Source organism: Nannospalax galili, unplaced genomic scaffold (genome assembly GCF_000622305.1).
Source record: "Nannospalax galili isolate Female #2095 unplaced genomic scaffold, S.galili_v1.0 scaffold406, whole genome shotgun sequence".
Lineage (NCBI taxonomy): Eukaryota > Metazoa > Chordata > Mammalia > Rodentia > Spalacidae > Nannospalax > Nannospalax galili.
The window spans coordinates 5,937,083-5,960,079 of record NW_008357033.1 but is presented as its reverse complement, the minus strand read 5'-3'; the positions used below and the strand labels follow the sequence as shown (position 1 = coordinate 5,960,079).

At 50.3% G+C, this 22,997-nt stretch overlaps 2 protein-coding genes across 5 annotated transcripts in view; one reads left to right on the top strand and one right to left on the bottom strand.

Moving 5' to 3' along the window:
* Vgll4 (vestigial like family member 4) overlaps positions 1-4,900 on the top strand; it is a 145,540-nt gene extending 140,640 nt beyond the window's left edge. For all 4 annotated transcript variants that reach the window (XM_008854896.3, XM_008854897.3, XM_008854895.3 and 1 more), the window contains 3 exons: positions 434-653; positions 1,936-2,059; positions 2,393-4,900. In XM_008854896.3, the coding sequence (XP_008853118.1) occupies positions 434-653; positions 1,936-2,059; positions 2,393-2,664 (616 nt within the window). In that variant the 3' untranslated portion in view covers positions 2,665-4,900. The remainder of the gene's footprint in view (positions 1-433; positions 654-1,935; positions 2,060-2,392) is intronic.
* Positions 3,631-22,997, bottom strand: part of Atg7 (autophagy related 7) — a 272,025-nt gene continuing 252,658 nt past the window's right edge. Inside the window, exon 18 of the mRNA XM_029557055.1 lies at positions 3,631-5,708. Within this exon, the coding sequence (XP_029412915.1) occupies positions 5,676-5,708 (33 nt within the window). The 3' untranslated portion in view covers positions 3,631-5,675. The remainder of the gene's footprint in view (positions 5,709-22,997) is intronic.

Genomic DNA, 22,997 nt, shown 5'->3' with positions numbered 1-22,997 from the left:
TGCTTGGCGTCTAGTGTCCTGTCTAGAGAAGAGAAGGTGGTTATGCTCTATCCTGTCTTGCTTAGGACCACATGTGCTGTGGGAAGTGTTAGGTTTCTTTGGGTCTTCACCCTTCCCATCCTGACCTTCCTCAAACTGAGCTGTCTTTAAGTACTTGCAGTTTGATCTGGGATGTATGAAGGCAGTGTTGCAGAGGGATTGTCTTCTGGCTGGGGAACAGGTATAAGGGGAAAATGCAAAATCAACTCTGGGCCGAGGGCCTGGTTCTCAGCTCACCCTTCAGTCCTGCCCTGAGCATCAGAGTAAGAATGTCTTAGAAAGATCCGGGGTGGGGTGTGTGTGTGTGTGTGTGTGGAATGCTTGGCTCATCACCAGAGTGCCCCTTGCGTCCCAGAAACTACCAGTCATCCTCATCTAAACTCCCTTTTTTCAGGAACAAGACTGCCAACGGAGACTGCCGTAGAGATCCCCGGGAGCGCAGCCGCAGCCCCATCGAGCGGGCCACAGCCCCTGCCGTGAGCCTGCATGGTGGCCACCTGTATGCATCCCTCCCTAGCCTAATGGAGCAGCCCCTTGCACTGACCAAGAACAGTGGGGACACCGCCAGGCCTGCTGGCCTCTCGCCTACCCTCACTCCCGTGGAGCGGCAGCAGGTATGCATGCCTGGGTCCAGCAGGCCTGTCCAGTTCTTATCTGGAGGTAGCAGGGGGGTGGGGAGGCTGGGATTGGGTGACCAAGAGCTGCATGGAGAGCTCTGAGCAGAAGTCCTGGAGTAAAAGTGCCTTGGGGTGCCTGTCTCTGGGGGCTTTGTTTCTTTGCACAGTGCAGAACTGGTCTAGATGAGATGTTGTGTTCCCTATCCCCCAACCCCCCAGCATCTTCCCTGGAGTCTGTCTCTCAGGATCAGTGTAGTAATCCTGAGAGGCCTGTGCTTACCCAGTGTAAGGTCACATGGCTAAAGTTAAATATCAGTTGGCTTTGCTTTGGGCTGGAATCCTGTAGCCAGTGTCACTGTGTGATTAGCACACACAGGGCAAAAACCTGTGATTAGGACATAGGGCTCTCTCTCTCTCTCTCTTTATTAAGGGAAAATGAGAACATTATTACTTAATAAGTTTACTTGGTAATAAAAAATATGTATTTAAAATACAAGACCAGGTCTGGTAGCTCAGGCCTATAATCCCAGATACTTGGGAGGCTGAGGCAGGAAGATTGCAAGTTCAAGGCAACTTAGTAAGACCTTGTCTCGAAAAAGAGGAGGGAAGGAGGTTGGAGCTGTATGTGTGGGGCCCTAGGTTCAATCCATAGAAACAAAACAAAAGAGGTGAGGTTTCTGACAAAGAACGCAGTAGGAGCGCTTCAGTGCTGAGTCGGTTCAGAATGCCTGCCTGGCTGCTTTTCAGGTTCCAGGTGGTGTTTGCCCCAAACTCATATACAGGGTGGAAGGGGCCAGGCCCAGAGGATAAGCCGTGTGTCAGTGTTTGCCTTTAGGAGCAGGCATCCCTGTGCTACCTTAGCCTCACCTGTGTGAATGTGTGAATCTTTCCAGCACTACCTGACACCTATCCCAGTGGCCCAGCCTCCTAGTTCACACACATATTTAGCAGCCCAGGGTGGATACCCTGTGTGAAAGGTGATGTACCAGGAGGTGGTCTAGCAAGGCATGCCAGCTGTCATCGTTAGCATGTGTAATTGCTCCCAGTGCAGGCCCAGGAAGACACACTGACTTCCAGCAACTGAGCCGATGCCTGGGTCACTGCTAGAAAGGGACCATACTGCCACCCCATCTCCCGCTCCAGATTTGCTGTTCTCCTGAGCTCCAGGAGCGACTGGGCGTTGAGCAGATCCCTGCCAGGAGGAGTTGGGCCTCCTGGCAGAGCCTGCTCAGACCAGTGGATGGATGGTTAAGGAGCTGGCCCCTTCTTCCTCCCACAGAACCGGCCCTCCGTGATCACCTGTGCATCTGCAGGCGCCCGCAACTGCAACCTCTCACACTGCCCCATTGCGCATAGCGGCTGTGCCACGTCCGGGCCTGCCAACTACCGGAGACCACCCAGCGGTGAGTGACCCTCTTTGGCATCCGAGAGGCCTAGATCAAGCTATGGGCTGTAGCCTCTCTCCCTGAAGCAGTGTTAATATACATGTGCACTGGCCATGCTCAGGTGGGGACCTTTAAGGGTCTCAAGCTCCTGCTGAGGGGAGGACAGGATCCACCACTGTTTATTTAGTGCTATGGAGTCTTTGGTTTGGAACCTCAACCCAATGTGGTTAGAGACAAACCTGTGGGAGGGACCTGCCCCAGAGTGCCACTGACTAGGGTACCCTGGCCCATTCATGGTGCTGTATATCCAACACCCCTGAAGCCATTTGTCCTCTGATCTCTCCCCTGCAGCAACTGCCACCTGTGACCCTGTGGTGGAGGAGCACTTCCGTCGGAGCCTGGGCAAGAACTACAAGGAGCCTGAGCCGGCACCCAACTCTGTGTCCATCACTGGCTCTGTGGACGACCACTTCACCAAAGCTCTAGGTGACACATGGCTTCAGATCAAAGCCGCCAAGGACAGCGCGTCCAGTAGCCCAGAGTCAGCCTCACGCAGGGGCCAGCCTGCCAGCCCTTCTGCCCACATGGTCAGCCATAGTCACTCCCCCTCTGTGGTCTCCTGAAGGGGCTGCTACCCTCTAATCACACAGGGATCTGCATGGTTTGCCTGAGCTTTGAACAGTCAGTGCTTAAAAAACAGAAAGAAAGAAAAAAAAAAAAAAAAAACCCTTGGGGGGGGGGGAGGGGGGGTTTATTCGCAAAACCATGTTGTCTGGATTTTTGTTCTGTTTTTGTACTTGCTTGGTGTTTGTACAAGGGGCCTCAACATGGCAACAGGGACCGCACGGAGCATTGGTCCAGTGGAGCATCCTCGCTCTCTGCCTCGGTTACCAAAGAAACCTCTGCAGGTCTGTGGCCCGGCCCGGCAGCTGGGACCCTGCAGCCCTTTCTCGGTCACAAGCCATGATGTCATGGGGATCTGGGTGCTTTGTGCTCTGTTTTGCTTCTTGAGACCAGGTGTGTGGTTCAGTATCTATGCGCACGCCTGCTTGAAGAGAACTGTTGTGTCTGATTTGCACTATAGAGGAAGGCAAGGCTGCCCATTGGGCAGCTTCCAGTGTGATGCCAGTGCTGAGGGCAAACTGCTGAGGGACACTTGTGACCATGTGTGCTTGTGTTGTTGCTGAATTTGGTGGGGTCTAGATCCTCCTCTCTAGACTTGAGGTGCTCGAAACTGGACTGCAGACTCCCCCACCATGGGCATTTACCTTCTCTGAACACTGCAGTGTGTGAGGCTAGTGCCGAGGCTGGAGGTTCCTAGTGCTTCCGATGTGGTGTGTGTCTTAAAGGAGAAGAAAAATAGCTGGTTTCTATTAACTGTAAACGCAGACCATAGTACTGACTGGCTTCCTGTCAGAATTAGCTTATCTTGTCAGTTACAATCCTAGATACTCACTGCTGGTACAGTTGTGCTCTAAGATGTGTATTCGACATTCATTAACCCACTAGGAGCCCTTGAGATTAGCTGTACCCAGTCAGTGGGTGTGGCAGCCTGGGGCCATTTGTGGGCTGATTTTTCTGCACCCTGGGCTGGGGACTTGGTTCTGTTCTTCCGTCTCCTTGATACACAGACTGCTCCCTTCCAACTCTTGGCCAAACAGCAGAAATCTGACAGTCTGCAACATGGGGCTTTGTGCACGTTCCTGTGTATCCAGGGCCAAGGCAGTACACATTCCTCCAACTATACCCTTATTCCTGCATCACTCGTGCCTGCTCTATTAATAGCTAACTAGACATTAGAAGCAAGCAGGACAGACATGGCTGGTGATGCCCCAGAGCTGCTGCTCCTCCTGGCTGTGAGCATTTCTGTCCCCCAGCCTGGCCTGCTAAAGAGCTAGGACATCACCTGGCCAGGTGACACAGGCTAGGGCCACCCCTGCAAGGCATTATGGACTCCCACATACAGGAGCCCGTGGGGCTGGCTGACTTTCAGGAGGAGGAAAACAGGTTAGCTGTTGAACTTGGGGAACTGGCACCGGTGAAAAGGTGGGGACTGGTTCTCATAGTCACAGGGTGGCTACAGGCCTTTACAAAAGCGGATAGCCCTCCTTCCCCCACACACAGCTCACTTCACTCTCCTGGGCCTCCAAGCTTTGGCCTTCGGGCCCCTATATTTTCTGTAGGAAAAAAAAATTTTGTTGAGAACACTTTTTTTATATAGGTAACTTTAAAGACCATCATTACGCTGTGCGTAAAGAATGTACAGAGAAATTTGTAGGTATTTTTTGAAGAACAATTAATTTGTTAATGATATGTAGCTATTTAATTTTTCCCTTTCCTATCGTAATCATTCATATTTTTGTTTGGAAAAAAAAAAAGTTGATCTTTTTTTGTTGTAGATGTGTCTGTAAAGGTGCAGGAACAGTCACTCCATGAGAACACTGCGTCCGCATTAATAGCCACTAGTTTGTTATTGCTACAGGCTACTGAGCGTTGTCACAGGAAAACAACCGCACCGCGGACCGGCTCTGTGGGCAACGGGCTTCAGACACCTGCCAGTGAGCGGGGTCATCACTCTGGGAGGGGGACGGCAGTGCCGGTAGTCCCCGGTACGCTGACCTATCTGGGATAGGCCATGCCCTGGAGGGGGGGCAGTGGAACATCACATGTCACCTGAGGAGAGTGCCACCTTTCTCCCCAGAGTCAAGCCATGCTGACCCCTCTCCATGTCTGTAAATCTGTAATATACCAATCTCTGTGGCCTGTTTTTCCTGGAAGAAGAAAAAAAAAAGGTTTGGCAGGCCATCTTTTTTTTGTACTTAAAAGTAGCCTTAAGAACAATAAAGTGCTCTTAAACCACAGGCTGTGTGTGGACTCTTGCATGTGGCATGTAGGGCCACTCACTGCAGTGTCTACCTTAGGCCAAGGTCTTTTCAGTCCTTCCCTACTGAAGTCTGCTGAAACAAAAGGTGAAGGCATAAAGGGTGGAGGGGGTTTCTGGGAGGTGTGTCCTTCTACTCAGGTCAGGTGACCACACGTCCCCATCCCTGGGTGCCTCCAACCACACAGAATGAAAGGAAGAACCAGCCTCACCTCATCGTTAACCCACATGGATCCCGTATGACTGCAGGATGGACAGATGAGCTCACCCACACTAGTCAAGCAGGGCTGTGGGTACCCCTTGCTTTCTACCAGCACAGGGCTCTGGCAGTTGCTCCCCGCCCCCTCCCTTGAACAGGGTGTCGCCACAAGGGGCCCAAAGCTCAGAAGGGGCCCATGTCCTCCGTGGCCCCCTGGGGTAATGAGCTCAGCCCTCACTGCTGCCCAGGGCTCACGGCAGGCACTCTGGTTCCTAACACGTCCTCTTTTGCTCCGTGCTGAGCCAGGTGCCCACTGCCATCCCTAGGGGCCAAGGCAAGAGGATACTACAGACTTAATCAGTTTTTGATGGGGGGGCACGAAATCATTGCACGTGGAGGGACCTGAGCCCTGGATGCCAAGGTTATTATTGAACTCCAAGCTGGTGGGATGGTGTAGGAAAAGGCAGAACTCAGCAGCAGAGGGTGTGGCCTAGTCCTTGGCTTGAAGGCCCAGATCACCAGTCCCGAGGGCTGAGCCCCTCAGCGCAGTTGTCTCAGATGGTCTCGTCGTCACTCATGTCCCAGATCTGTGTGGAGAAGGGGAGATGCTCAGCTGAGGGGTTCTGCTGCCCCATAGTGCCCACAGATGGCACCAAACTGCTATTGCCATGACAACAGAAGCAAGCATTCCCATTGGTAGAAAAGGGCACTGCGTGTGTCTCCCAGCATGGGTTTCCCCATCTGCACAGCTCCCCTGTCCCTGAGGACTCATACCCCATTTCTTGTACCATACTGTGTGAATGGGATTATGCCAGCTGGGTTGCACCCTCTCCGTGTACCCAGCCAGTCCCTGGGCCCGGCAGTGTATACCACTGGGTAGCCAGCTATGCGCTGTGTTCTAGAACCTCAGCTCCCAAGGGCAGGGGCTGGGGGCCTGGAAGCAGAGCACTTGTCACCCTATGGCTGCCCTACTGTCCACCCTGAATGATGCCGACACTGTAACTAAGGCAAGGGAGCTGGCTGTCACTTGAGAAAAGCCCTCCCAAGCAGCCCGAGGTGAGCTGGTGAAAGCAGAGACCACAGGCTACCACATCCTGCCTCTATCTCTCAGCATCCCTGAGGAGCCTGGGGGTGTGGATAGAGGGGCCAGCTCTAGGATCACCCTGAGGCCACAGGACTCTCTCCCAGTGACTCCTGACAAAATCCTGCAGGGAGTGGCCCAAGGTCATAAGCCCAAGCATAACAGGACCCTGGTACCCTGGGCACCCTGCAGTCCCTAGAGGGTGGGTCCCTAAAGCTAAGCCTTCCGCCTTCCAAAATTCCTAGAATGGATTGCACAAGGCTACTCCAGCCCTCATAGAGCTAAGGGAAGGAATGGCTTGTTGGTGGGAGGCAGGTAAACAGCTACAGCTACAACAGTGTGGCTGTCAAGGATGTGGAAAGAAACATGGAAGGGAATTTCCCATGCTGCCCCCCCATTTCTAACAGGCCCCTGCCTGAGAGCAAGGGGACTTGTCACCTGCCTTAGAGGTCCTGCCACTTTCCTCCCAGCTCCCCACCAGGCAGGTGCTTCACCTCTTGAAAGAGCCCCTGATTTGGTCTTTTGAATCTAAAGGCTAAGTAAGGGAGATGGAGCCACCAAGGTTGCACTGTGATGAGCTATTCATACTGGCTCATTTAACAAGCACATTCATGAAGTCCCCCCCATGCAATGGGCTATATGCAAACCTATATGCAAATATTCTCTTCATGTCTCAATCTTGCCAGTGAGGTATGGAGGGAAACAGCTCAGAGAGGTAAGACAACTTGCTTGAGATCACATAGCCAGTAATTTGCCATGCTGGGAACCCTGTATAGAAAAGGCTGGACAGGCTGTATGCAGGAAGGGCACATTGAGAAGGGTGCCTTGGCAGTAGGTACCAGGTCAGGAAGAACAGTGATGGTTAGCCCTGTGGGCTATGGTATCAGTATCCTGGAACCTTCTGCCCAGACTCCTTGGTTGCTAATGAGTGGCATCCTTTGCAGATGTTCACAGGTAGACTTAGGTAGGAAGTCTTTTTGTTTTATCACCCACTGCATCAGAGCTCAGCTGTGGAGAAGGGGTGTCCTGCCTAACAGAGCCAGAAGGACTTGGGACTAGCTGGTAACAGGTCTGGAGGGAGCCTGGTCAGCCTCTTGGCTCCTGGACAAGCTTCTTAAGGGGCTTGACCAGCGGGGATGTGCTGGCAACCACCCTGGGCCTCGGAGAGACTTCTGCAAGGCACCCAAAAGGCTTACTCTGCAGCAGATCAGGGAGAAGGGGTAGACTACGTAACTACTGGGAGATTTTCTAGAACCAGCTCTTAGATCCAGAGTTGGACTCTCCACTAAAACAACCTGGCCATGCCCACTGGTGGGGTTCAAATCACATCCAGGACAGCACTGGCCCGAATGGGGAGGCAAGTAGAATCTTCTGTGTAAATGAAGAGCGTGGGGAGTTGTCAGAGATTTTTCTTAAGTGTTAATGCCTGGTGCTGGTGAGGGAGGAGTGCAGATTCCTACCATGACATGGTTATTCTGAGAGAGTATCTCCCTCAATAACCTAAGCTACCCTCAAACTGTCAGCAGTCCACCTGCTTCAGCCTTCTGAGTGCTGAGATGACAGGTGCAAGCCACCAGGACAAGCTTCTGTGCTGGTTTTTGTTTGTTTAAAGAGGATAATGACCAATATAAAGCTTTCTAAATGTCCCATCTTAAGGAAGCAATATGTGACCTTGTTTACTGACAATATCAAACGACACCTAGAAAACCCAGCAAAATAAAGACAGGAAGATCTAACACAAAGAGGTATTCCAACATCCCATTCAGAAGTGGATGTTAGAGCTGAGTATATTTTGAGAGCAAATGACGGACACTAGGGAAGAACCCTAACGCCCAATGTATGACATTCACGGAATGAAAGTCCGGAGTAGCCCCACAGCAGACCTTGTAAGAACCTCACCTCAGCAGAGACACAAAAATAAAATGGGGATACGTGAGAACTACCCTCTGTGCATTGAGACCGAAGATAAGCACGGATGCCAGCTTTCCCCAAGCTAGTCTACGAGTTTAATGCAGTCAAAAAGCTTCATTTCTCAGCTAGAGCAGCCATGTCTGTAGTTAGGAAGAAATAGCCACAAGGGTCTCCTGCTCCTGTATATTCAGTACAAGTGTCAAAACCTTTCCAAAACTCAGCGAGGTGGCATCATCATGACAACAGGTAGCTGCCTACGGAACAGAGGGAGTCTGGGATGCAAAGTTCAGAGTCCTCAGGAAATCTAGAGTTTAACCATAATTGGGGGGCAGGGGGGAGCTTCACATCATCAGCAAACAGTGGATTTTTTCCCTGTAGGGTGTTAGAACCCAGGGCTTCTCACATGCTAGGCTACTACTTACCTATATCTCCAGCCTCAAAAATGGACTTTTAAATAAGTGCACAATAGGATAGTCATTAAAAAACAAAAAACAAAAACAAAAAAACATTGCACACTTTACTCCAAATGGAACAAAGATCTTGATGTTGAATTCATAAGCCAACTAGATGCAAATATGGTGGAACATTTCCATGACCCCAGACTCTGCAAAACACCTGCAGGAAAATTTGCACAGCAAAACACTATAAACATTCAAAATGACAAACTACAAAAAAGAACAACAACAACAAAACCCCTACAAAGAGTTCTTACAAGTCCACAGGAGACCTGAGGGCACAAGAAAAGGTGCTCTTCCCACTGGAAGAGAAATACAAAGACTTCTTAGGACACACACACACACACACACACACACACACACACACACACGATTTGCCTTTTACAAGAATTAAAAGATCTGACTCTTGAAAGTTGCTGTTATGAAAACAAAAGGCAATCACAAATCAGGGGAAAATATAGAAAAAGGACTAGTATCTATAATTTATGAAGAATTCTTACAACTTATTACTTCTTAAAAATAGGCAAAAGATTTGAATAGACACTTCACAAAGGAGGAAATACAGTGGTCAATAAGACCTGGAAGTGATCGTTAGTACACTTAGTCCTCAGGGAAATGCCAATCAAAGCACAAAAGGAGCTGGGGAGATAGTTCTGTGGGTAACATGCTTGCCATGCAAGCATGAGGCCCTGAGTTAAAATCCCCAGAAGACATGTACCGCTGGGCACAGTGGCACATTGTAAGTTCAGTGCTGTTAAGGAGAGATGGGAATCACTCAAAACTTGTGGGCCAGCCAGCCTGGAGTACACAATGGCAAAGAACAAGGAGATATTGCCTCACATGAAGTGGTAGGCGAGGACCAACACTCACAGTTGACCTCTTCTATACAACATGGCATGCTCACACACATACACACATAACCAACCCCACCTGTCAACAAGAGGACACCTGGTTGGATCCAACTATACAGACCACCAGCACCCAGTGTATCCAAGCAACCAGGGCTGAGCCACGCTGGTGGTAAGGATAAGGAATGGCCAAGGCACTCGGAAAGGCCTAGTGATGTGTCAGAAGTGATACTCAACTCCACAGAGAGGCATATGCAAGAACAGGACAGCTATCTTCCCAGTAGGTACAAACTAGACATAGATCTATCAATGGGAAGCAGCTCAGCTGGGTCATCCAGCCGAGTGTGCACCCATAGGAGACAGAATGGCCCCCGAGGCCCACATGTTAGAGACTTTGTCTCTGGTGTGGCACTTTTGGGAGGTGGTAGAACCTTTGAGAGGTGGGGCCCACATGAGAGGTCTTCTGTTCAGAGGCATCCCGTGAAGGGATGGTGGGACTCCAATCCCTTCCTCTTTTTCATCCCAGCCATGAGAGCAGTTTTGCTTTTCTATGTATCCTTGCCAGGTCCCCAAACAACAGAGCCAAGCAACAATGGACTAAAACCTTCAAAACTGTGAACTAAAATAAACCTTTCCTCTTCACAAGTTGATGATCACAGGTATTTGTTGGAGTGATAGAAAACTGACCAACATAATGCTGCACAGCCATGAAAGGAACAGACTACTGATGCATACACTGGCATGCATGGACCACGGCATCTCTATACTGAGTTGGAAAGCCCAAGGGGGAGAAGGGCAGCAGTGGAGAGACTGTCAAGGGGTGCAGTGCTGCATGGCGGAGCTCACACAAGCCTGGAGACCTGCAGCCTGAAGTCTGTAGTCAACACCCTCCTGATACATGCCAGAGTGATTGTGGGCCTCACTTCACTGTGTACGTGCCGTTTAAAGCACTGAGTTGCACACTTCATATCCAGTTAGAAAAAGACGCTGGAAGACATAGTGTCCAAAAAGAGAAAATACTGAATAATTTCATTTAGGCGAATCCCAAAAAGAAGAAAAATTCTGGTGACAGAAAGATCATCTATCACAATACAAACTGCTCTTTAACTGCATTCCATGGATATAAATGAAAGCTCTTCAGCTGATTTCTAGCAAGCCTCACGGAGGTGGCTATGGTGGTTTGGATGAAAAATGTCCCTCATAGGCTTCAAGTATTTAGTCATTTTGTCCCCAGTTGGTGGCGTTGTTTTGGTACGTCTTAGAAGGTGTGGCCATGCTGCAGGAAGCACTCACTGAAGGCGGGCTTAGAGAGTTCCTAAGCCTTGCTGGATCTCCAGTTGCTCTCTTGCTTCCTGTTTTCGCTTAAAGATGTGAATGCTCTGCTTCCTGCCCCTGCTCCTGCTCCTGCTCCAGCCACCTCCTGCCACCATGCCTCCCTGCCATGACGGACTATAATTCCCCTGGAACTGTAAGCTCAAATAAACTCTTCCTGGGTCAGTGTTTCTATCACAGCAACAGAAAAGTAACTGATACAGTGGCATTTCCCCATTTATCTCAGTAGCCAACATCCCTCAGCTGGACCAGGCATCCCACATCCTGTTTCTGAGTCTGGGACAGGGGGCATCAGTAAGCACTATTCTGCTGGTGGGGCACAACCAGTATGGCTCAACAGAGGAAAATGGAGCAACATTTCCTTGTGCCCTAACTTCTGACCCGCCTGCAGCCCTTGCAGGACTGTCTTGAGGTCTTGCCTCCCGGACACCATAGGTCACTGTTCATTGTTGCACATGGCTACAGGAAAACATTGAACATGACAGAGCATCATCTTGGCCCATACCACATAGCCACACCTGGACTCCAGTGGCCAGCACAGTGGAGAGGAGTTTAGTCCACAGATGGGGGACAACTCATAGGACTGACTTAGCAAGAGGAAGAAATGCAGAGTACCTACAGCACAGGATGTCCTGTGTGTGAAGAGGGAAAACAGTTAATTCTGCAAAAACAGACATGTGAGTGTGAAATCAGAAATTAACTGAAATCTGGACTGGAGAAATGGCTCAGTGATCAAAAGCACTGTCTGTTCTTCCAGAAGACCCAGATTCACTTCCCAGCACTCAAATGACAACTAATAACTGTCTGAAAATTCAATTCCAGGGAATCTAATACCCTCTTCTGGCCTCTGTGGGCATTGCATGCACATGGTACACTTACACACATGCAGGTAAAACACTCATAAACATAAAAATAAAATATAGAATTTTAAAGAAACTACCAGGAATTCCTACCTATAGGAAGAATGGAGTAAAGACTGTTCTGAGCAAACCTTGAATTAAAGTGGAAAGACAACTCAGAACAAGAGAAAATACAGATCATTCTAGAATACATAAAGATCTTTTACAACTCAATGCTAAAATTACGACTTAATTAAAGAGTCTAAAAAAAAACTTCTCTAAAAAACTCACACAGTTGCCAAGAGGGTCATGGAAGAATGTCATGTCATGGGTACCCAGGAAAATGAAAGTCGAAACCACAGGGAGACTACACGCCACACCCACCACAATGGCCACAGGGGCAGGGGAAGATAACAACAAGCCTTGACAAGGATATGGAGAAACTGGAAGCCTGTGACAAATATAAAAATTGTCTGGCCACTTTGGAGAATACTCTAGCAGTTCCTCAGAAAGTTATATACAGGCTCAGCAACACCAGTCCTGGGTTATCACCAGAGGTAAGGAAAGATCCACACAGATGCTGTTCACTGTGTCCATAGTATCACTCTGAACAGCAGAAAGGCAGATACCACCCAGATGTCCACTGACCTACGAGTCGCATTCATGCAGTGGATGCCTGTCAAGCCAAACCCATCGCCACACAGTCTTTTCAGTGGCCCCAGGACAGTGGCAAGGCTGTGCCCATTTTGCAAAGAGCACGCAGCACTGAAGCCCAGTGACTGTGCTTCATAAGGACAGTACCTCATCACCCCCCCCCATCACTGTGCTAATCCTTCTGGAACCCCAAAGGGCAGTCTCTGAGGTCTAACCCTGAGCACGACACTCCTGCTCATTGGCTACCTGACAGGCTAGCACTCAGTAAGTGGCTCCAAAGGCCAACAGCATGCAGGATGAACCCAGGGTGGGTGAGAGCACCTGACCTATTCTAGCTCCCACGGACAGGGTTCAGGTGCAGTGCCTAGGCTCCTGCCTGGTGGCTGTGGTGCCACAGGAGAGGGGGCTTTACTGGAGTCCCTCTAACCACAACTCTGCAAGGAAAGCCAGGCCAGGCCTCTGCTCTGAAATGAGGGAAGGGCTCTCCCAACCAGGACTCAAGTGAGGCGCCAGGGAGGAGGTCTGCTTGGACCGCATAGTCCTAAAAGGCCACAAGGTGTAATGGTCTGCAGCACAGGACAGGCTTGCAGAGGAGCTGCTGTTATCTAGTTTCAACCTTGGTCTCTTCTGGACCACACTGCTGGTACACACCATGGGCTGAGGCACTTCTATAAACACTGTGATTACCTCGGGAATAGCACAATTATAGTTTGGGGCGTATGTTAAAAGTGTTCATTTGTTAAATGTAAACATTGAAATCACACCACAGTTTGTGAAAGCCAGGGTTGGTACTTGTTATGTTTTAATATAAAGACCTCTTTGGGTCTCTGCATGGCCTACTTCCCACCTCCCCACAATCTGCTCTGCTGAGAGGGACAGAGGACAGGGCCTTGGGTGAACTCTGCTGGGGACCAGGTAAGGAGCTTGGCCCGAGCTTCCTCTCCAGAATCTACAGCAGGGGCCATCAGACCTCCTAGAAGAAACATGAAGGCCTGTTGTACCTCTAAGAGTTGTGAACCCACTCACCCCCCTATTTCTCCCTACTCCCCCACAGACCCTTTCCTTGGCAGGCAGCCTTCAGTTTTAGGGGGCTGTCAGCAGGCAACACCAAGGCCAGGCAGAGCTGCCCAAGACAGAAAGCCTAAGTCACACCTGAGGATCAGAAAGAGGATGAGGATTGTGTGGCCTGGTAGTCAACGGACTGGTGCGTGGCCCATGACATCCCAGCCCAGGCTGGGACAGGTGGGAGGGGAGGTGGTGGCCTGATGGTAGCAAGGAGGGGGAAATAGAGTGGAGGCCACAGAACCGGGCAAGCTAGGAGCTGAGGTACAGGGCTGGCTCTGGGTGCTTGTGCAGTCTCCTGATGTCCATGAGAGAGAAACGGGTGCTATGACCCCACAAGCAAATATAAACATAGAGGATTCTTCTGTCTCCGTCTCTGTGACTCCTCTAGGCCAGCCTCGCAGATTATCCTGCAACAGTGTAGGGCACAGACCTGCTTGTCTAATACATGCCCAGGGCAGAAGAGAGGACATGTCTGTCAGAGTGTGCCCATAGCCACTGCCAAAGGCTCAGTCCACTCTAATGCATGGGTGACCATACGGCTGGGGCTGTCAGATCACAGGTCCACTAGCTGCCTTTCTGCCTCTCAGAAATCAGGCTGTGCCTGCTGGAACTTCTTTGCCTGTCCCTGGCAGTTTTTTCTCCATTTGTAGCTATGAGCAAGCCTAGCCCTTCCCCCTTGTAATTGTAAAATAAATTTATGTTCCATGCTCCTGAGCACGCAGACCAGGCTAGACTGAATCACATGGTAGAGAACTTCCTGCCATCCCCTGAAAACTTGTAAAACTCCCTTGTTCCTAAGGGGAAACTAAAAGGTCCATCTCTCCCTTCAGGACCCCATCACACTATACATGGTGGCTATCTCTTCTGATAAAACTCCTGCTTGAAGGGAACTCTCCCTCCCGAATAACCTCATCTTATGGTTGTCAGGAGGCAAAGAAATAAGGAGACGGGAAGAAATGCCTGTGCCAGGGCACACTTACAAGAATGCTAACTTCTTTTCCATGGGCATCACCTCTTAAAGGCTTCATCATGTCTCAGCGTCACCACAGGCTACGAAGAAGCCTTCATCCACCTCTTCCTCCCCCCTCTCCCCCTCCCCCTCCCTCTCCAATAAAGTTAGTTCTGAAGGGTAATCTTGTGTCAGCTCCTTCTGGAACCTGCCTCTCTGACCTGCTTTTTTAAACAAATGATTGTAATAGAGCTGTCGGGGAAGTGAAGCAGCTGCCCACACGTGGTGATGCACAGGCCTCCCAGCACAGGCTCTGTGGCAGGAAGGTCACAGCTGTCCCAGAAGGGCTGCCACCATCTCATCAAAGCTGAGGTATGGGATGTGGAGAAGAGGGAAGAAGGCATGTCCTATGAGCCTGGGCTAGACCCCCTGCCTTTTCACTCCTGGGAGAGCTGGAGCCTGCACTCATGGCACAGAAGGGGATACTAGGCCTGTTTGTAGGCAAGCTTTACAGGTATATGAAAATGTTTGCAAATGAATTGGATGAACAGAGAAAAATCAACCCTGTGCTTGGTAACATCTGCATGGTAAGATGAGGCCAAGAGGCATTCAAGAACAAGATCCCAGGTGGTGGGACCCCAGTGTGAGCTCACTCCTTCTCTTCCATGTCCCATAGTGCTTGGTGAACCCTCAGATCAGAAGGACATTGTGAAGGGAGTATGTCCTGTGCTCCGGGAACTGTACCTGGGGCCCTGGCTATAGAAACCTGTTTCTTCCCTTTTCTGGCCCAGGAACTGTTAGGCCAGCCACAGAAGGAATCCTTAAGCAGGGATGGAAACGGGAGACCCTTAAGTCCCAGCCCCAGCCCCAGCCCATGCCTGCTTCTCTGTGAGCTAAGAGCTGTGTCACAGTTCCTAGAACCAACAGGAGGCAGACTGCCTCAGATTTTTGCCTTTCCTTGACCTTCACTAACCTTCAGAAGGGCAGTGCCAACAGAGTGGCACCATTAGGATACGGATGTGCCAATCGCTGCTTCAACCCTTCCATGGAATCTGGGGAGCAGTGTGGTTTTATTCTTGGGGACAAAGGGAGGGCAGCTGTGTGGGAGAAGGAAGGGCAGCTGAGCCCCGGCTTGTTTGTGCTCTCCTAGGCTTCAAAACACATTTTTTGAATTAGGTGGTAAGAACACAGGGTAATTTTTGTGGCACCAACATACTTTCTTTCAGGATATGATTTATATGTTTGGCCCACATCTTAAATGCAATGGTGATTGAGATAAATGGCCATGCTGGAGGCTGCAAAGTGGTTTCCATTATGTAGCTCTGAATTTTGGTTCCTTAGAAAACTTTAAAGGGGCAGATGCTTCTGTGGGCTATCCTCCTCCTCACAGGATTTTTGGGGTCACTGTTGGAGAGAGCAAGAGAAGAGAGTAAGGTGGGAGAACTCAGAGCTCTGGGGTGAGGTGTGTGGAGGGCGATGCCACCCATAGAATTCCCTTGGGAAGGTCATCTTTGACACTTTATGTAAAGGCAACACAGGGGACCTGGAAGTTCAAGAGAGGGGCATGAGTCCTGTGAGAAGGCTTAGTTAAGAGGCTTGACTGTCTTGATTGGCATCCTGAGGGCCCTGCCTCTGGTGCTGACCATAGCAACCAAAGCATAAATAATACAGAACCCCTGAACCCCTAAACCCTATCTAAAGCTATAGAGACCAGACAGGTGACACGGGGTATGGACAGAAAAGCAGGGTATGGTCAACTAGGCAGCACTGGCCGTGGCTTTGTCCAGAGCACCTGAGAAACAAAATACAACAAGTCAAAGTCATGGGGTACCTGACCTTCACCTTCAGGTGGTGGAGGACACAACAGGGCAAATGGGTGATTCAACAAATGGTGCTGGAAGGACCAGACACCTGCACGTGGTAAGAGCAGCTGCCGCCCTCACCATACACCAAAACCAACTCAACCACTCCAGCCATTACTGGATTTCATCAAAATTAAAACCTTTTTCTCTCTTAGCATTAGGAAAATGAAAGGGCAAGCCAAAGACACTGAGAAGATACATAAAATAAACATATCTGCATAGCACACATGTCCAGAAAATGCCAGGACTCTTACAACTCCATAAAGAAATAGATAAACCCAGTGAAAACATAAGCAAGAGATGCCAAGAGAGCAGAAGATACATAGCAAGATCAACATTGCCTTCCACCAGAGAACCAAGATACAACCACAGCTAGATGCCATGACTTGTACCCTCAAATGGCTACAGTCACAGAGACTGCCAGGTCCAAGTGCCAGTCAGGGTCTAGAGAGCAACCCTGCTATGCTACTTTGAAAAGAAGTGAGAATCTCGTGCCCCTCCCTCCTTGTCTCTCTCCCTCCTTCCTTTGTTGTCTTTCCCTCTCACCCCTCTTTCTGGCAGGGTCTTGCTTGCTCAGGTTAGCCTAGAACTCCTGGACTCAAGCAATCCTTTTGCCCTAAGCTTCTGAGTAGCTGGAGCTACAAGTGTGTGTCATTTAGTTCAATAGCTTCTTACCACACTGAGCAAGAATCTCTGTCCATACAGAATTGCACACACTCACAGAGTTTAATTTATAAAAGCTCTGCTGGGTTTTCAGTGTGCACCCTAGAAGTTCATGTGCTGGCAGCTCAACCCCAAATTTACCTGTTGATAGTGTTCAGAGATACTTGGTAGTCCAACTGGTGAGGCTTATGTGATGATAGTACTAGGAAGTGGTTAGGGTTAGATGAGGCCGGCAGCCCACTGTTCTTCGAGGAGCTTTTATAATGAGAACATGACCTTATAACTTTTGAGGAAACAATACCTGTTGATACCATTAATACTTTTTGTAAGTGCTGGAGTACAGGGTGAGCACCTCATACAACAGCCCCTGTGAAGCTGGGCCTGGAGCCCTCTACCAGCAGAGTGGTCCTGCCTGCCCTGTGCTGGCTCACAGCAGCTGGGTCCATGCCTGCGGACACGGAGGCCAGAGGCCAGCTGTCCAGGGATGTGCCCCATCCCAGGGTGCTCACAGGAACATTTACTCTGAAAGCAGACAATAGTGACCTTTGTGGAACGCAAACATACTCTCCCAGGTATACACCAAACTCTGCCCTTTGCTTGGGAAATGGGAAGTTTTTATTTCTTCCCCTGCATCCAGGGCAAAGGGCCTGGGAAGGTGCAGACCTGCCCCAGCCGTAGGCTCCCTCTCAGGACAGCACAGGAGTCAGAGGGCAGCTGCTGGGAAGGTAGACAAGGAGGTGGCTGAGCTCCCTGTGGCCCTGCCTTAGTCTCCGCTAGCCTGATTTGGCAGGGAACTGAAGGGACTGGGATCCTATGGAATGCTGTGCTCAGCAGCAATGGTCTTGAAAGATAGTGCTTTTTGCCTAACTTTGTAACACACCAGACCCAGTTTTTCCAACCCTGGGACCAGTGGCAGCCAGCAGGGACTGATCTGGCCTGCAAAGCCATGGACATCCTGCTCCGGAGACTATGCTGGGTGTCCAGAAACCCGTGGTGGGCAGCTCCTTTCTCCACCTGCAGTCATCCTCTCCTTGAGGGGAGACTGAGCTTTGGCTCATTTTCTGGGGAATCTGTAGAAAGTTTTGGTGGAAAGGACGAATGTTTTTAACCATTAGTGCATGGGACAAGGCTGGAAGCATTCCTGGGCCCAGTGCAGTCCCAGCTGCTCTAGAAGGTTCTCGGGAAGCCTTTCAGAATAGCTCTCCGAAGAGTCAAATACAAAATACAAGGCACCTGTGCTCTCCCTACTCCGCATGAAGACTAGTCCTGCCTGTTTGAGGAGAGAAGGGAGGTCGAACCCTTCTCAGAGGGATCCCAGAATCTCCAAAGCCAGTTCTACTACACCCTCCATTGAATAGCAGGGTCCACACAGAGGCTTTGTGCTGCCCCTGGACTCATGCTGGAGAATGCCACCCAGGCAGGGGCTGCTTTCCCACTGTCACACCTCTTCTGTCTGACTGGGAGTTACTTGGAGACCTGTGTGGCCCCCACTCTTACTCAGGGGACCACCTGCTGGGGGAGGTGGGGACAGAGTAACTCCAGAGACTCAGAATCAGAGAGGCTGGGCTCTGGCTTTCCTCAGGAAGTCTTCAATCTAAGCAGGAAGTCACACCAGCTTGGGTCTGTGGATGGGCACAGGGAATGGAGGGTTGGGTGCTCAGTGAAGGTTCTGCAGGGGATAGGCTGGCTTAGGCCCTGGAGGATGGAAGGTTCTAGCAGAAATGCCCAGATGGCCTCCAGAAAGGTCCCTTGAACAGGACATCCAGGAATCTGATTTATGGAAAGACCCACCCGGAGACAGAAACTGGGGCTCCTTTGTAGAGATGGAGTGAGAACATGCAGAAGGAACCGAAGGCTAGCCAGAGAGGTGCCTGCTGGGAAGAATAGGCAGTCAGAAAGGCTGTGTTTGGGCTATCTGGGCCAAGCCCAGGGGAAAGGAACTGAGTTGCTCTTCTTGGGCACAGAATGGACACTTTGGAGGCCCTGAGTAACAAACAGTGACTGTGGCCAGGTGGCTAGCAGGAGGGGGCAGCTTCTCACTGTGGGCTGTAGGACATCTAATTTTGAGCTCCAGGAGCCAGTGCACACAGGCAGATCACTCAGGGCTCCACAACATGTTCTGCTAACACAGAGTACTTGGTGGCTCCCTTCAGTACAGCAAATAGGGAGCCACAGTGTGTGGTCCCTGACCAGTGACACATACCTGCCCAGCATGAAGGACTGACGTTAAGGAGGGGTGGATGTTTTCCAATCTGCTGTGGTTTTGGGCTGCTGCCTTCCACTCTGGGACGGCATTTAAACTGTGGTACACAGGGTCTGCAGTGAGCAGGAGACGCAAGGACGGATGCACAGCCACTGCTCCAAGGCAACAGCATTCTGAGGTGACACAGAGGGTGTCTTTCTTTCCCTTGGCTGTCTCACACCATGCCTAAATATAGAGACATCTCAGGATAGGCACCCATGGCCCAGTTGACAGTGGCGAGACACAGTGCTAAGACTCAGAGCTTTTCACCAGAGTCACTGGACTCACATATCTTGGTCTTGTTCAGGCTAGGCATACTTGGCTACAGGTGCCAAGACCCAGGCTGAGGGGCATGGCCATGCCAGCCTGTGTGGCAGCTTCTACTTTGGATCCAAGGCCAGTCATGTTCTGCTGGGCAGTATTTTTCCAGCCCCTCAGTCTTGTTCAGGTTGAGCATCATCAGAGAGACCACAGCCATGCCAGCCTGTGTGGCAACTTCTCCCTGGGACATGAGGTCAGCCAGGTTCTGCTGGGCAGTACTTTTCCAGTCCTTTGGACTGTGGTTCGCAACTCTTCCCTTCATGATGGCACATCCCCGATGGGGGCAAACACAGTTTTAAGCTCAGCTCCAAGCTTTGAAGCTAGCCGTGACGTGAAAGCACAACAAAGAAAGGCCAGTTACTCCCCTTAACACTTTTAGCTCATTTTTATGAACAAACCAGTTTTCTAGTTTCTTTTGCAATTCGCTTTTTCTTTGTTAATTTGGTAAGCAAACTGTTAAATTTAAATTGTTAAATCTTGCTTAGAGGTAAGATTAATTATGGAGAGAACAACTGTGGCTTCAAGAAATAACCTCTGTACAGGCCCAGCCCCAGTACCTTCTCCATCACACCTTCAGAGAGCACATTTTAATGATGGTCTTTCCTCGCTTCAGGATAGAGACTTCTGCTTTAACAAGCTTGTAAAACAGGGGTCTTGCTCACTGGCCCCACATTACCATGAGACGGTGGTAAAACAGTATATAATGTGAGCAGTGGATGTGGCTCCCTTCAGTACAGCAAATAGGAAGCCACAGTGTGTGGGCCCTGACCAGTAGCACGTACCTGCCCAGCATGAAAGACTGATGTTCAGGAGGGGTTGACGTTTTCCAATCTGCTGTGGCTTTCCAGCCCTTGGAAACTCACTTTATCTTCCTCAGCTGCTGCAGCTGGGCTGTGTAAGAGATCTGCTGCACAAAACTGATGCTCCAAGACATACACTGTTTTTCTAGATTTGGTCTTGGAAGGTGTAGATGAACACAGTGGTAGTGAAAGTGAACAGGGGAGGAGAGCTGAGGTGAACAGCTCTGCCACCCCCACCCCGAGAGTCCCCATCCACAGCAGCCTCCTGAGCCTGGTGCAGCTGAGGTGAAGGTGCTGTCCCCATCTGCTCTGTCTTAGACATTTCCTCTAGTTCCACCTCTCACGCTGAGACCTTTCCTCTTCCCCACTGGCTGTGAAAGCCCATGTTAACATGCAACACTAAGTATGTGAGCCAACACTAACCCTGGGGCTAGGTATGGTGCAAAATGACCAACAACCTCAGGTCTAACTCCAAGGCACAGGTTTCCATGCATACGAAGCCCATGCTCTTAACCACTGGATTCTGCCACCTCCTATACCTCCACAGTGCCTCCATCCTGTTCACTTTGCCCTCCAGTGGCACGAATGCTGATTTCCTCCATGCAGGTGACATGTCTGGCTCCTTCAGATCACCGACTGCATTAGCTGTGTCTGCGCCACCTCCCAGGATACTCAGCACTGACACATGCTGAGTGAATCATCAGTGGTGCATAAATGAACACATGGTGCTCAGTGAGTGTCTGCTGAATGAATGGGTAGAGGAAGAAGCCCTCTCACTTATCATGAACCACACTGAAGCTTTTTTCCATTGATTTGAATCTCAAGCAGCTGGAAGGCCACTCACTGGACCCTCACCCCGTCATCCTTCACAGTATCGGATGGGAGGTAGCTAGTTGGCTAGTATAAATGAAGCCCTTTAGTCTCTGGGTCTCAATAACTGGGCACCTTTTCAGGGTGGTTCTGGGGAAGGTTCCATAAAATGAGACCAACGGGGCTAGAGAGGTGGCTTAGTAGTTAAGAGCACTGGTTGCTCTTGCTGAAGACCTGGGTTTAGTTCCCAGCACCTACATAGCAGCTAAAAACTATCCAGTAACTCCAGTTCCAGGGGATCCAATACCCTCTTCTGGCCTTTGTGTGCACTGCATACATGTGGTACACTTACATACATGCGGTACACTTACATGCAGGCAAAACATTCATACACATAAAGTTAAAATAAGTAAATAAATAAATAAAAGAGATGAACTAAGCATTGAGACCAGCACCAGCTGGCTGTGAGCAGTCACTGAACGTCAGCTGTTGCAACTCATGTTGTATCGTCAGGATAGACTTTAGTGAACAACAATATGCAGTTTGTGAAGCAGGTGTTTGTGCCTTGCAGGTAAGTTACTCCACCCCAACCAGTTCTTAACTGGCACACAGGAGGGAGGGGGACCTGAGTTAGGGGCTTTACCTGCCTGGGGGTGAACAGCTTGGTTGTCTTAGCCCAATCGACAGGCTCAAGTGCCAAGCATGAAGGGAGAGGTTGGTCCCTCCTCATCCTGGATGTCTTATTCTCGGGCTAGTGGAAAAGAGCCCTGTCTCTCATACCCATACCCATCCCGGCCTTGGATGGATACCCTTCAACCCAGCACAGCACCCTGTCCAGAGCACCAGGCATGGAGCAGGACAGTTGGGATGGAGTCTCAGCTCTGTAACCCATGAGCTGAGCAGCAGGCAGCTGGAGCACCTCCCTGGGAGCCAGCAGAGGGCCTGGAGCACTCTACCACGTGCAGGCCTGGGGTGGGGGAATGACATACTCCCCAGGACTAGGGGGGACACACCAGGACTAGAACTAGGGAGGATACAGTCACTAGGACTTGGGAGGAGAGTGGTTTTCATTTCTTTTCCTTTCCTGTTTCATTTCTTTTCTCTTTTCTGTGCAGGGGATGAAATCTAGGACTTTGTACTTGGGAGGCAAGGGCTCTACCATGGAGTCACAACTTTGCTCCATCGTGGCAGCTAAACCAATGTAAAAAATTATTATTTTCTCTCAAGGGCACATAAGGGTACAAATGGAGGTGGAGGCTGAGGGGCAGGGGAGCTTTCAGAAGAGGGGACACATTATACAACATGGTCCTGCTGGGGTGCAGGTTAGAAAGGCTTTGGGATTTTCTTGTATTTCTCTGTCAGCTAAAGCAAATTACTGCTTCCTCCATTGAGCATCTGGGTTTCTCAGAGACAGGGGAGAAGGGTTCTGGAAGCTCCTCTCCTGTGGAGATGCAGTTCAGGTCTGTTACGGCTCTTTGCATACAAAGGCCATGCTTCCTGGAATTTCCCACGGGCTGGCCACCCACTGGGCAGCAGGAGGTCAGCACACACAGCCCAGATAGGGCTTTCTCCTCCTGGAAGAGGCTAGAGCTGTGCAGCTGCCTGCAGGGCTTTGTTTCTGCTGACAAATGCATGAACTGTTCAAAGCAGATAGAGTTTGTTTAGTTGTGTCTGCTAAGGTGGGAAGGGTATTACACATCTGTGCCTGCTCCTTCTATGTGGTCACCCAGTTCCCACCGGCCTGCAGCAGAGAGCAGAGGCCTCCACACAGAGCTCCAGAGTAGAGGGCACACCTACTCCAGTGCATGTATCCTTGCCAACTCAAGGGAAAAAGAAAGAAGCTTCTGGGCTCCTCCTTAATGTTGGGGGGGGGGCAGATAAATCAGGACATGAGAGGGCAGCAAAGGAAAAGGAGTCCGAGTTGAGTGGGCAAGGTGGCTGATGGTTACAGATACATCTCTAACTCCCTGGGGGTGGAAACTAAGTTCCCCAGCCCTTCAGCTCTGTCCCCTCAGCCTCCAAGATGATGATGCTGATGATGGGA